The sequence below is a fragment of the Portunus trituberculatus genome, chromosome 41 (genome assembly GCF_017591435.1).
Source record: "Portunus trituberculatus isolate SZX2019 chromosome 41, ASM1759143v1, whole genome shotgun sequence".
Taxonomy (NCBI): Eukaryota; Metazoa; Arthropoda; class Malacostraca; order Decapoda; family Portunidae; genus Portunus; species Portunus trituberculatus.
The window spans coordinates 29,525,728-29,541,894 of record NC_059295.1 but is presented as its reverse complement, the minus strand read 5'-3'; the positions used below and the strand labels follow the sequence as shown (position 1 = coordinate 29,541,894).

At 39.1% G+C, this 16,167-nt stretch overlaps 1 protein-coding gene across 1 annotated transcript in view; it reads right to left on the bottom strand.

Annotated features, from left to right (window-relative positions):
* LOC123516822 (nephrin-like) overlaps window positions 1–16,167 on the bottom strand; it is a 184,385-nt gene that overhangs the window by 4,446 nt on the left and 163,772 nt on the right. The window contains 6 exon segments of the mRNA XM_045276530.1: window positions 1,368–1,597; window positions 12,047–12,262; window positions 13,496–13,840; window positions 14,872–14,904; window positions 14,907–15,058; window positions 15,776–15,884. Of these exon segments, the coding sequence (XP_045132465.1) occupies window positions 1,368–1,597; window positions 12,047–12,262; window positions 13,496–13,840; window positions 14,872–14,904; window positions 14,907–15,058; window positions 15,776–15,884 (1,085 nt within the window).

Here is a 16,167-nt window from a genome sequence, read left to right as displayed (position 1 = left end):
TTGCTTGTTCGTGTCTCGTTCTACTTCCTCTTGCTTCGGTTTAGTTCAAATTAAAACTTAAGCCAATATTTCTGCAGCAGCCTCTCACCTCTCATTACACACAATTGCCTTAACGACCTTTCTCTGTCCTGCTAATAACCAATGACATTTTTGCTCTCTCTCTCTCTCTCTCTCTCTCTCTCTCTCTCTCTCTCTCTCTCTCTCTCTCTGATCTTACTACCTCCGTCCCTTCGCCTCACAAACTCTCCTCCCGGAGGTTATTTCACCACACTGCAACTTCTTTTATTCCCAGACGACATTACAGAAGTTATGATGAAGCATTTTCGCGAGTCGGGAATTGCTATCTTATAAGTTTCAAATTGTTGTCGTGTCGTATTTCACGATAAGCGCCGACACACACATAAGATATAACTGCTGTGTTCCGCTCAGCACATCGGTGATAATTGCTTGTTAATTGTGTGTCTCCTTCCTGTTATTTTTCCTGTGATAAGTGATGCATGACGTTTACGACGAAATCTTTCATAGTCGTCGCTTCAAATTACAGACTGAGTTCTCCCTCCGTGGTGGAACTTACCACCTGATTTAATGTTATCTCATTAATAATCCACGGCCACACCTCTTCAATACTCGTGTGCCGCGTGGCCAAAGGGTCACGCTTCGCTTCGCTCTTGTCCTCTCTCGTGAAGTACTCGCAAATTTCAAGCTCCTTGCCTGTAATTTTCTCGAGCAGCAGGTCACTATTTTCACAGAGACGCAACACTTTCCCTCAGCGTGGCCCCAAAGTTTTACTTCCACCACAACTCAGACTCAGATTCGATTCCTTGAATTATCTCTCACTGGAGGACGCTTTCGACATGATTTCCGGCTGGAGTGAAAATTAATCAAATGATCGTAGAAAAGCAGTTATCATTAACACATGCATATATCTCCTCCGTTATTCTAATAACATCCTAAAATTCCTGTTTCACGTGTATGGATACTTCGCAGACTAATGATAATCACCCGCACTAACAACTTATTCTTTTAGACAAAATGAAAAGAAAAAACAACTTGACACAACTTTCATATTCATACTTTAACGAGTAACTAATGCTGGGACCATTCTGAAGACCAGGAATAGCTTCCAACTACTAGATATATCACTGCCTCTTTTATGAACGAGTCGTATTTTCACACCTCACACAAACAGACACTTCTATGTAACAAAGACACTGATCAGCAGAGATATACCCTCAACTAACACTTATAAACATCTAACTACAAAAAAACCGTAATTTATAACGATAAAATTTAATGAGTCCCAGCGACCCTCCAGCCTTCTTACTACTGCTATATTCTTCATCTACAGTTAATGGAATAAGACTTACCTGGCGCATGAGGGTGCCGGGGTTGATGTAGAAGGATCCCTCGTGGCCCTGCATATACTCCTTGGTGAGGGGCTGCTGCACCTGCCCTCCATCATACAAGTCCAGGTGTGATGGTTGCTGACGCTCTGAATTCACATCCACGTCAACTGCCGTCTGGTGGATCTGCTGTTGCTGTTGCTGTTGCTGGGTCTGCTGCTTAGTCTGCTGGGTGTTCTGCTGCACCTGGTGGTCTGTGAGTCAGATATCCTGTGTTAATCTGTGTAAAAGGAACGTTAGGAATTTGGACATGTAGAGAAAAAGAGTATAAAAGGTACAGGAGTCAGTAATTTGTTTGTTGTTACACCAATATATTGGTAAGGCTTTCTCTCTCTCTCTCTCTCTCTCTCTCTCTCTCTCTCTCTCTCTCTCTCTCTCTCTCTCACACACACACACACACACACACACACACACACACACACACACACACACACACACACACATTTTTGCCAACTGTCCAGTTGAAATGTATATTCATTCGTTCCTTGGTGCAGCGAGTCTTTGGTACCTGAGGTCTTGGCGGTGGTGGCTTCCGGTGATGAATGAATGACTGACTTTCAAGTGTTCACGGAAATCATACGGAAAGTAAATAAAAAAGAAATGTGATGCACCGAGCACATCGTACAGGTTTGACCGCTCCGTTAGAATAAACGACTCTCTTGGGAAATGAGAAGAAAATTTCTTGTCGTGTAACTCGTAAAACTTTCTTGTCTCATTACAGGAATTAAGAGTGTGATGGAATAATATATTTTTCTTTATCAACTGGTTTTTTTCTTTGTCATATAATGATGTAATCGTCACAACGACCACAAAGATGATTCGTGATGTTCCCATGAGTGCTCTCATTTATCATGATGAATCCTCGTTATATTATCAACAGTATCATGAAAACACCTTTGAAAACAGCGAAAATTAATCGAGTAAGCCGCCAAAATATCCAAAAATACAATCTCTAGTACGCAAAGCCTTTATTGTCTACAAGGTAAAGATTTTATGGCCTTGATACCAATACTTCTCAAAATTACTTCCTAAACAGAGGAAGGTTATTGTATGGTGAGGATAGGTAGCGGAACAAGGGTGCCGTCTGACTTTTGTTATATAAAGCAAATGCAGCAAGTCGCTCGTGTGGGGTGTCGTGAAGCGAGGCGGATGGACAAGTTGTGCGTAATATGACACTCGGTGACTGTGTGAGTGACAGACTGCGAAGGGACACGCGTCATATCTCCAGCCCTGGAATATGACCTGTGATCCACCCAGCCTGCCTGTAATTTAGGAATGTAATATCACTCCACCATGGGAAATATCATTCAAAAGCATTCACTTTCTTTCCCAAATGTGACTCACCGAACGTGAAAGCAAAATTACAGAAATTAGAATATGCATTTCATTTTGTGTCGGAGCACTTTAAAATGTCAATGTCATACGTGGTAATGTTGCATATAAATGTACCTGTGTCATCGAATGAAAAGACAGGCTGCAGCTCTGCCTTAGCGATTCATTCTTCAGTGTATTGTGCTTGGTAGGATGTAATCTCTCTCTCTCTCTCTCTCTCTCTCTCTCTCTCTCTCTCTCTCTCTCTCTCTCTCTCTCTCTCGCCCTCTCTCTTTCTCACAAACTACTTAACCATTCACCGATGACTCAAGACAAAACCACAAACACAAAATGATGATGGCGATAATAATAATGATAATAATAATAATAATAATAATAATAATAATAATAATAATAATAATAATAATAATAATAATAATAATAATAATAATAATAATAATAATAATAAATAGTACCGATAATAATAATAATGATAATAATAATAATAATAATAATAATAATAATAATAATAATAATAATAATAAATAGCAGTAATAATAGTAATAATAAAGATAACACATATAACTGGCCCACTCTGTCAGACAAACACTATTTTACATTTCTAAAAAAACAAGACTCGTCCGTCACTGGCTGGAGCGCGAAGGGAAAACGTATTCGTGGAGCAGCAAGCGGCTTTTATCCCAAGTAAAATATTACGTTTCCTTCTTCTTACACAGATTACTTTCCTCGCTCTGTCTCGCAAATAATGCATAAAATTATTTCCTCTACCGCGCATTAAGAATAAAGGATTTGCCTGAATTATTAATGATGGAATCTCTCTCTCTCTCTCTCTCTCTCTCTCTCTCTCTCTCTCTCTCTCTCTCTCTCTCTCTCTCTCTCTCTCTCTCTCTCTCTCTCTCTCTCTCTCTCTCTCTCTCTCTCTCTCTCTCTCTCTCTCTCTCTCTCTCTCTCTCTCAGTTATTCATAGCGTGTTTCAAATGGACACATACTGACAGAGCTGAAGGGCGACATAAGACAGTGGTTCCTGTCATTATTATAATCGTTATTAGTTCTTTTTATTAATCGTTATACTTATTCTCAATATTCTCATCATTTTCATTATCATTGTTTTATTATTATTTATATTATTATTATTATTATTATTATTATTATTATTATTATTAATCAATATTATTATTAATGTTACTATCACTATCATTATTATTGATATTATTATTTGACACAAAACACCTTCGATCTGTCCTTTATTTGTAATCTAAACTGGAAACTTCACATTTCATATTTGATTTAATATCAGTTCCTATGAAGTCATGCGTTTGAGTCGTTTCACAGGTATTTCTCACTTCTCCCCCACCAACCTCAGCGGGGAACTCTGTACCGGGGCCTTATCCATCCGTAAAGGAGTATGGCCCATATGTACAGGATAATCCACTCATGTCACTGTTTTAGACAGGATAAATAAAAATCTTATAAATTCCTCTCCTTTAGCTGACTGTCTTTAGCCTTCCTTTTATTACAAAAATGTTGAATCTTTTGCTATCTATTACCACTATTTTCACGTTAAATATTCTTCTGATCTTGCTAACTTCACGTCTTCTCTTCTTGCACGACCTCGCTACACAATTTTCTATTTTCTCTCACGCCTATTTTGTCCACCTATTTAATACAAGAGTAAACCAACAACTTCAGTCATTCCTTCTTTTTTATGGTAAATTCTGAAACACTCAACCTCCTTCTACATTTCCACTTTTATACCAACAGGGAAGTTTCAAAACCATTATCCTCCAATTTTTAAAGCTCGTTTCTGACTTGGTTTGGGAATTGTTACCTGAATGTGCCTTTATTCCTTGTGGCCCTCTGCAGATGTTCCTCCTACATGAAATAGATAAATAAACAGATAGGTAAATGAATGAAAAAATAAACAATAAAAACACCCGGCTGACATTTCCTCACTGCTACCAATGATGTGTACTACTAATGAACGCCTCAGAGAATATCAGTTTAACAAAGCTGATCTTGAAAGTGATCCACACAATCCTGCTTCTTCATCTCAGAATTAAGCCAACTTCCATTTAGATAATTATCACGGTTCATAAGACCAGGTTTCGTTGCATTCATAACTTACGAGGATAATACTGATTAATTTCTCTCTCTCTCTCTCTCTCTCTCTCTCTCTCTCTCTCTCTCTCTCTCTCTCTCTCTCTCTCTCTCTCTCTCTCTCTCTCTCTCTCTCTCTCTCTCTCTCTCTCTCTCTCTCTCTCTCTCTCTCTCTCTCTCTCTCTCTCTCTCTCTCTCTCTCTCTCTCTCTCTCTCTCTCTCTCTCTCTCTCTCTCTCTCTCTCTCTCTCTCTCTCTGTGTGTGTGTGTGTGTGTGTGTGTGTGTGTGTGTGTGTGTGTGTGTGTGTGTGTGTGTGTATCTGTTAATTGTTCTTTTTATTCATCTAGTTATCTCTCTACCTGCCTACCTACCTATATATCTATCTATCTATTCATCTAGTTATCTCTCTACCTACCTACCTACCTACCTACCTACATATCTATCTATTTATTCATCTATTTATACAGAGAGGAAAAGAACATTTTTATTGTAAATCCTAAACATATATTCAAACGGACGCTGCTTTCATATATCTCACCGGCTACAGTAACACATTCCTGCAACCATGCAGACAAATTCTGGACACGAGGAAGGCACGTTTGGAGGGAGACAGACACACCAACAGACTGACACGGGACCACATTGCGAGGATGCCTTGGGTTATTCAGGAGACTACTAACATCACTCAAAACAGCTCTCGGCTTATGTATACTCTCCCACAATTTGCATGTCATTAATGTGTGTCTGAGTCTCTTAGCAAAGCGACCCACACTGCACTCCCACGGGACGCCGCAGCTGCTTCGCTACTTGCCTGTGCGTTTCCTTTCCTCAGCCTGCAAGTGAGTCCAAGCGAGAAGCTCAATACCGGTGACGTGTAGTGATGCTTCTGACATTTACCTACATCAAAAATTAATCAGCAAAAAAGGACAGGGAGAGTGGTAGATTCTGTATGATCTTTTTTTTTTTATTAGAACTGCTTCACTTTTCATGGGAATATAAATAAATATGGGATCCACATTCTACATAATTTCTTTGTCTGATGTTATAAAAAAAAAGCCGCAAAAATTTAGGAGACCTACAAAGGGTGTTCATTGTGGTACATTCTCAATGACATTCTTCTTTATTTAATTTATATCCGTGTTTCATAAAAACATGGAAAACAAGAAAAACAGTAAGAGGCAAACTCCACGTGCCAACATGAATTTCTTGCATGTATCTATGATGCTATGAATATATATATATATATATATATATATATATATATATATATATATATATATATATATATATATATATATATATATATATATATATATATATATATATATATATATATATATATATATATATATATATATATATATATATATATATATATATATATATATATATATATATATACAAAATAAGGCTAGATAGTAAATTATTTCTGAAGATTCGCACATCGAGTGTATATAACTTCAAGACGACAGATAGACAGCCTGTGACGACATTCCTCCTACAATATCACTGCATCGCCAGCACTTCATGTAACATGCATATAGTATATACGCATACAAGATGGGTTGAGTGAAGATCTTCAATATTTTATTATTTTGATATTCTCCTCGATATATTTGACGGAATACCTTACCTTACCGCAGTGTCGTGTCAGTTGGAGTTGGCTGCAATGGAATGCCATACTCCTCTGTTCCCCAGCCAGCTCCCTTCGTCTATTTTTTCTCCTCATACCATCTCCTTAATTCCATCCATGTACTTCACCATGCCTTCTCTGTGGTCTTCTCCCCTCGATCATCCCCAACAAACAGTCCCTCTCCACACCATCTCTTCCTCAAATTATAGCTCAAATACCCAAGCTGTCTTGTTCTGACCACGGTCATCAAATCCCTCGTCGTACCAGCCATCTGCACCACCTCCTGTTTAGTCAGTCCTTCTCGCCATCCACTGGATCGTTATCATTCCTCTAATGGACTACATCGCTGCCCAGCCTCTTTTTAATTTCTTTATTAATGGTCCAGGTTTCACAACCGTATAACATCACTGACTATATATATCTCTTCAAAATTCTCAGCCGGATCCCAGTGCTCAAACTCATTTTTGCAAGTATCCCTTTCATTTGCCCAAAATTAGCTTTTCCCACTACAATTTTGGATCCTACTTCCGCATCGCATCTACCATCTTCATCAACTTAACTTCCTAAGTATCTGAACTTTCTAATTTGCTTCACCGCCTCACCACTTACATTCACATTCACCCTCAATTGTTCTTTTCTCTTGGTCACTCCCATTATTTCTGTTTTACCACCGTCAGTCTTCAGACCAACTCACCTACATTTCACGTCCAATCGATCCACCAGTCTTTGTAACTTTTCTTCCGTGTTTGCAATCAATAACGTATCGTCCGCACACCTTATATTATTCACGTTCCTTTAAAATCCGCAATTTTGTTCATGACGGCTTGCGAGTAAAGTGAAAACAAAAGCGGTTACTCCTCTATTTTTATCCAGCCACTTTAATCATATACAACTCTAATCACACCTCTCTGTCCCCATTACAGGTTGGTCTTTACACTTACGTCAGCAGTATCTACATCCAACCTTCTCAACCTCTCCACTAATACGTACCTCATGACATACAATATCAAACTTTTTTTTTAATCAACACAGCCCTTTAACAGGTCTTTTTGCTTTTCTATAGCTCCCTTTATAATTATTCTTAATGCAAATTGCGCTCTGTCTACTGTTTCCTCATCTTTTCCCCCTCAACATTTCATCTATTACCCTCAGTACAATCTTCGCCACCTGACTCATGACACTTATTGTCCACATTGTATTGTCCCTTTCTTCATCGGTATTACAATGAATTCAGACTCCTCCTTTCTCTCAAGTATATTACCCGTGTCATATATTTTACTTGCTAAGTCTGTGAACTTTTCTATCGCAAAGCCCCCATCAACCTCCACCATCTAGATCACCACTCCATCACTCTCCTCCGCCTTCCTCCACGTCATCTCCATCATGGCTTTCTCCACTTCACAACTCAAAATTGAAGACCCTGGCTCCATCTCCCCAAACTGTGTCTTCTCTTCTCTTGTATTTCCACACAGCTCCCCTACACGCTCCTCCCACCTGTTTAGAGCTTCTACTCCTTTACTTGTCTTTTGACGGAATATTGACACGTAAAAGCTACAAATAGAGAGAGTTTGCTATAGTCTATCTTCACTCTACAGAGAGGCAAAGACGCTGCGCACTGAGGAGGGGGAAGGAGGTAAAAAAATGTAAAAAAAGGTAAAACAAAATACAACGAAACACACAACGATGGAAAGTACTGACAGGTTTGGAGAGCCCTGGAAAAAAAAAATCAAGGAGGGATACATAAATGAGAGAAAAAAACGATGAGAAGAGGGGAAAAAGTCCAAGAAGCAAATGAGAACACACCAGCAGATGTCGTACTGAATATTGTTGTCTCGTCTTCCGCCAATTCTGATTCTGACCACCCCTTTGTGTGTGTGTGTGTGTGTGTGTGTGTGTGTGTGTGTGTGTGTGTGTGTGTGTGTGTGTGTGTGTGTGTGTGTGTGTGTGTGTGTGTGTGTGTGTGTGTGTGTGTGTGTGTGTGTGTTTCTCCTTCAACTGTATACCGTACACTGTCTTCTTACTTCGTCGTCGTCTCGCCAAGCAAAGGAGAACTATTTCGATAATTTCTTTCGTCTTCCTGCCCTGCCTTCCACCCTTCCATTCCTCCTCGCCTGAATAACAAGATTTCTGTTCATGGCACTCAGTTGCAGCACAAGAAACAGCAACACTTTCACATCCTTTAAGAGATTTTTCAAGTCTTTTCTGCATATCTATATGATTTTACTTAACTTTTCTCCTGAGATTTCGTATTTTTTTTCATATTACGAACAAGTTGTTTTCGTTTTAATGTAAACACACACACACACACACACACAACACACACACACACACACACACACACACACACACACACACACACACACACACACACACACACACACACACACACACACACACACACACTCATACAAATGTACATAACCTTAAAGTCATTTACAGAATATTGCTAATTCTTGATACTCGCATATTTGAACGCACATTTTCAGTGTTGATACAAACTTATTAATAAACCTCTTATCATTATCATGATCTATTTTCACGCGTACAAATTTCTCCTGTAATACTCACTCACACAAATAATAATGTGTTTTTTCTCCCTTCTTTCAACTACAAAGCATTTCTCAGCTGCTCTTGTTTTTACCCTTACCAACATATACATAAATCAAGAATATGAAAGGTGGACACGACGACGAAAGAAAAATACTTCCTTTACTAAAATTATACATGTGAGTGTGAGCAAAAATGCCAGCGCTTTTTTTTTAGTTTATTTTATCGATGTTCTTACACTTCTTTTTTCTACTTCTTTTCAAGGCAACACGGATACGATGCTTTGTTGTGAGGGGAGGTGCTTGCATTTGTTTATTTGTATCGCGTCCCTAGCTTAGCCCTTCTCTTCCTTTCTCCCAACCACAGCCTAAAATGGTCACTGTTCTGAGGCTGTTACCAAAAAGCACGCATTAAAACAGTGGAAGTGATACAAACACTTTTTTTTTTATATATGCAGAGACATCCAAGTCTACGAGCAATAGGTTATTAGGCCATATTTTCAAGTTTTCGGGAATAAAACAGTCATAGGATTTGGAGGAATAATGATAAATAATTGATAAGAAAGAACATTAAATCAAGAAGGAAATATATTGAACATAGATAATGAAAGTGAAATGTGCGAAGTTATAATAGATAAACCTCAAAACTTTGAAGCATTTCCACTTCTAATGAAATCTATAGATGTTATGGAAACACTCATTTTCTTGAAGTCACGAAGGGCAGCATTCCTCCAGAAGCCACCCTAAGATTATTTTTCCACTGTTCCGCTATATCTGGGCAGCGTTATCCATTAAACGAAAAGCTTTAGACACTGATCTTTTAAAAAGATGGATGTTTGAGTTAAACCTCCCTACAATTGTGGTCAGTACTGGATACGCGTATGTATAAAACACCCTTATTAAGCAACCAGGTGAAGGAAAAATATTAGCGGAGGGGACACAGAATGACTTACCTAATCGAGGTTGTTTCATCTAGAGAAAAAGTTAAACAAAACTTTATATATAAGCCTGCGCGCACACATACATGCGTCCAGACACACACACACACACACACACACACACACACACACACACACACACACACACACACACACACACACACACACATATGTACATCTCATAGCAATAACTCATTATCTGGTCTACATGACGTCCACCATGTTGAAAGTCGCAAGTTTGAAGAAAAAAAATGTATATCAAGAAAAACTGTATATTTATCAACTGCATATATTTTACCGGCGGAAAAGTAATGTCACTTCCTTTGATATACGCGAAACACTATGAGTAACATTTGTACGTAACGCCACTGGACACACTGACACAATCCTTAGTCACAGGTTTAATTTTATGTCCAGCGTTTTCTCGTTATGCAGCATTCTGGGACACACTGTCATCAAAGGCAGAGAAATTTCAATTAAAATTGCCAAAAAAAATGTTTCAAATGATACTAACGACCAGGCGTGGCCACGGCAAGTGTCAAGCACGCCTTTGCAGCATCATTTACGTATTTCAAGAACTATTTTTTTCTCATAGATTATCACTCTCTCTCTCTCTCTCTCTCTCTCTCTCTCTCTCTCTCTCTCTCTCTCTCTCTCTCTCTCTCTCTCTCTCTCTCTCTCTCTCTCTCTCTCTCTCTCTCTCTCTCTCTCTCTCTCTCTCTCTCTCTCTCTCTCTCTCTCTCTCTCTCTAATAAGAATATGTGCTAAAGCAGGGTTTCTCAGCCTTACAAGCTTTGTGGACCTATTACATCCACTTATCTATTCAGGGGACCAGTTAGTACAGGAATAGAGAGGATATAGTTATTTTACATTTGTTTGTAGCTCAGGTTTAGCTTAGCATACTATTTGTTTGCCAGTACTTCTTCTTTTGATGTAGATGGTCTTATAACATACTTGTCTATTTCCCTAAGAGACAGGTAAAAAGAAGAAAAAAGAAAGAAAACCCTTAAAGGTGAAGGCCTACATATGTGGTGCCCAGTTTCAGTATTATAACGTGGTCAAATGATAAACAAGCAAACAAATAAGTTAAACCACATTATGAGAAAAACTTTAATCCAGAAGGACAGCCAGTCACGCCACGTGTTCAGCCAGCAGCAGTCGACGGCAGAGCTCTAGCAGCGCGCTACTGTGTAGCTTTTATATCATGTTATGCCACCCCGGAAGCAATGTTGCATACAAATATATGTTTCTCACTTTTAAGCATTTAGTCATATAAACATTATAATACACTATACAAATAATCACAACATTCTGAGATGCAACTAGCCAGGAAAAATCTTGAAAAAAATGCTGGACATATTGATTAAGACATTGTGTAGTCATGAATCATATAAAATAACTGTCATATGTTCAATTGCATGTCCCACAGACCCTTTGATAGGTTTCTGCGGTCCCCTAGATGTCCGCGGACCCTTGGTTGAGAAAAACCGTGGTAAAAGAAGGCACTTCTGGTATTTCTGATCTCTTTCAGCAAGGAATCTCCAATCAAACTAGAGCCTAAAATAGAGTTGATGAATAGGATAAGAAAGATGTCATAGCAAATTCGTTGTTGATATGCTCTATTATGTAACATTTCAACGTGTTTAGAATTTTTCGGGAGGAGCTTCACAGAAAATGCATTTCGAAAATTCAGTAAAATAATTCCCATGAGGAAAATTATCTTAAGAATGTAAACCTGCAGGAGGTGCAATTTACAGAATGATCGACACAAGCTAAGAAGAGCACAACAGACTTCACTGGGATGATGTTTCTCACGCGTCGAATCAGTCAGGGCGGCGCGACAAAGTTAAGAAAAGGGCACAATTAATGTCACAACTGATAACAATATGCTAATAGAGAAAGGAAACAACTACATGAAAAAAAGGACAAAGCGTAATTTTCTACAATTTCTAAGTATGAAGAGCGTTCTGGCTAAGGAAAAGAGAGAGAGAGAGAGAGAGAGAGAGAGAAACGGGCCAGTTAGAATGTCAGTCATCAATGAAAAGTCAAAATGAGTATCCACATTTGGAGGACACAGGAAAAGATAACAACACTCACCATCATTGACAGGAATCACGTCTGGATTAGTGTCATCCACCTCGTCAGGCAAGTGGTGGCCACCTGCCCCCTTGTGGTACACCATCTTCACCTCTGGCTTCTGCTGGCTGCGTGCCCTCCTCACGAGCGTCACCACCACGGCCGCCATCACCAACAGGGACGCCAGCACCCCGAGCACCACGCCCAGCAGGGAGGTGAGGGCCAAGGCACTACCCACTGCACGAGGAGGGTCAGCAGAGAGAGGTCAAGTTAAAGGGAAATTTTTAGTGTTAAAGCGATATATATCCTATAGGGAAAAATAATGACAATGTTTAGGTTTCAGAAGGATGTATTGTTTTATCTCTCTCTCTCTCTCTCTCTCTCTCTCTCTCTCTCTCTCTCTCTCTCTCTCTCTCTCTCTCTCTCTCTCTCTCTTTCAACGGACACACTGCTTAATCCTTGCTACGAAAAACTGACCGCAATTCATTTTTCTCTTTCTTTCTTTCAACATGCTAGATATTTGCTCTACGGTTTGTTTCTATTTACTTTTCTTTTTATTCACTTGACCCGATTAATGGTCCCGCACTGGCTTAATCAAGGTAAAAAAAAAAAACATCAGCAACGATCGAGCGAAAAATGTAACTAATAATAGTGATGATAATGACTGTGATGGTAATATCGATAATGATGATAGTAATAATGATAATAATGATTTTATTTTTAATAATAATTTTGATAATAGTAATGATAACAACAACAACAACAACAATAATAATAATAGTAATAATAATAATAATAATAATAATAATAATAATAATAATAATAATAATAATAATAATAATAGTAACAATTATTATTATTATTATTATTATTATCATTATTATTATTATCATTATTATCATGGTTACTATTATAATTATATCATTATCATTACTATTTTTATAATTATTTATATAATAATAATAATAGTAATAATAATAATAATAATAATAATAATAATTAATAATAATAATAATAATAATAATAATAATAATAATAATAATAATAATAATAATAATAATAATAATAATAATAATAATAATAGTAATAACTATAACAAGGAAAATAATGATAATGATAATGATAACTATAACAAAGAAAATAATGACAATAATAATGATAACTATAACAAGGAAAATAATGATGATAATGTGTTCTAGTGCTGCAAAAAGCTTCATGAATATTCATTATTCGAGTGGTATACACATCTCGCACACGCACACACACACACACACACACACACACACACACACACACACACACACACACACACACACACACACACACACACACACACACACACACACACACACACACACACACACACACACACACACACACACACACACACACACACACACACACACACACACACACACACACACACACACACACACACACACACACACACACACACACACACATACACACCTGGACTAGTGCGTTTCTCCGCCACGTCCCTGAGTGTGGAGACGCCGATTCTCACGGGCTCGCTCTGGCCCTTGCTGTTGACTCCCATGATGGTGAGCAGGTACTCCGTACCGGGCTCTAGACCCGTCAGGGCGAATTCAGGGCGAGGCGCGGTGGAAGTGTTGGCGAGGACACGAGGCGCCGCCTTCCGAGACTGATGGCCACGGGAGGTATGCGCTCGTGCGTGCGTCACGGAGAGGGTAAAGGTCTGGGCTAGACCACCGTCCCACCCCGCCTGGCATCTGACGCCCACCCCGGACGAACTGATGTTCTCCACCGTGCAGTTGTTGACAGGGTCTGGCGGGGCTGATGGCGAGAGGGCGGGAAGGGTGATTAATGGTGCATGTCATCTGGTAAAGTGTTGTATGTTTTTACGAAGCTAAAGTAATTACGGGAGCAGACGAGCCAGTGCTGACACTGCTCGTGTCTGTCCTGGTGATTCCCTGTCACCGCACGACTAATTGTGACTAAAACAAAGCCGTCGCCGTAGACTCGCATTTGGAGCACGTGTGTGTGAGTCGTAAAGGCTATGGTGCAATGGCACGTGGCCTTCGTGATGTGTCACTCTTGCTGTATAGATGGGTGATTTTCCCCTGCAGTAAAGTCAGTGTTCCGTATAATCCATCTTGTAAGAGCGTTGGAATGCAGTATCATTATTATTTTTAGATGACACAGTTTTGTCCTTTATATCTCCTACTCACGCTAAGTTACTTCCAGGAATCTCATCCAACAGTCTTTTTTTTTCCAGCGTCTTAACCTTCGATGGCAAACTCTTGTTTCTTTTTGTTTCTCGGAAGACTTAGGATCTTATTCAACTGAAGGCAGCCAGATGTTCACTGGAGCTCAATTTTAATTTATATATATATATATATATATATATATATATATATATATATATATATATATATATATATATATATATATATATATATATATATATATATATATATATATATATATATATATATATATATATATATATATATATATATATATAGAGGAGTCTGGCTAATGGGATAGAATGAAGGTTTGTTTTGGGGAAAGACTGCATGCGTCTCCTCTATATCCTTCACCTTGACCGACTACCGGAACACCAGTTGTGACATATAATGTCACCCTTTATACCAACGAGATTGCAGTGAGAAAATCTAAGAGCATATCTGATACTTTAAATACCAAGTGATGTTCATTTTCTGTTATACCTTTATGTTTACTTAACTCTAAACATAGGTGCCCATTATCATGATAAAATGCAGAGGTACTGGTGGCAGTGTTGAATTCGAAGGCACAGGGGGATGATCACAATCATTGATGCGATAGCAAAAAGCAACACTCACATGCGTGTATCACGTGGTAAATGCACGGCTGCTCTGCACACCCACGTCATTGGAGGCCCAGCAGAGCAACGAGCCATAGTCCTGGTGACGGGTAGGAACGTAGCTCACCTGGCTGCGTCCCTTTCCCGCAGACCTTACACGTGCCGACTGAATGTCCACCACTTCAGAGGAACTGTTGAATGCCCACCTGCCCGGGAGAGAATTGCGTGCTTCATAAATCACTCCAGCGACAGATAGCGTGATGGTAATGTTTTATAGTTGTGTCTGTGTTAGGTGAATAATCTGGAGCCTTGAGTGAAGGGCGTAATGCAGGGTATGAGGAAGGTGTAAGAGCTGGCACGTAGAAGTCTACACGTGAGAGTTGTGAGTGCTAGTGCAAAGTGAAGGTCGAGCATGTTGCTCGACTATAGTTTTTACATGCTGGTACCTCTAATCTCACACTGTTAATCTGAAAGTTGCGTGAAGCACTTATATGTATAAAACTTCTCCAAACTTCCATCAGTAAGACAGGTTTAACACACAATAGCAGGTACTATTTACATCATAAGGAACACTTACACTGGTGAACGTCTGGTGCTGGAGTGAAGCTAACTGTCCTTTTGCTGAATCCCCTATCATCTCGCTAACATTTCTTTACAGAGCGATGTCTTTCGTCATCCTTACTACCAAAACAATCACTTTGTTTCCTTTTTTCCTCCTTTATCAGCATACAGTAGCTACAAGTTTACGCTTCATACCAGTGCAATCAACCTCACCCCTTCCTTCCCATTCTATCAACATATAGAGAGCTATGTCCAATTCTTAACACTTCCTACCACTACAGTCACGCTGATCACCACCCTTCCACTTTGCCAATGCCCTACAGAAACTGTCTGTAACATTGACTTGCTGCTGTGTTTTTTACCTGAAGGAGGATGGCTCTGGGTGTGCCTCCACGCTGCATGTAATATTGAGTTGCTCATTCTTGGCCGCCCCGAACACATGCGTCTGCCCGGGTCGACACAGAGGTGAGACTGTAAAGGAGAGTAGATTTGTGGCGTATTCGTAATTAACTCACCTGCTACATAACGCTCCATATTTATGTAAGTATTATTGAACATTTCAGCTTCTCCCGATCACTTTTTTTTAATTAATAAACTCTCGAGATTTCCAGTGATATTTTTGTGTTAGCTTATCATGACTTGAGCATCATTTGTGTGAAAAAGAACCATTGTGTAATACGTTCCGTTGCCTTTGAAGTAGTCTTTCCGGGAGCACAAAGCGTTCAAAACTTGATTTAGAACAACAGCTTCATCA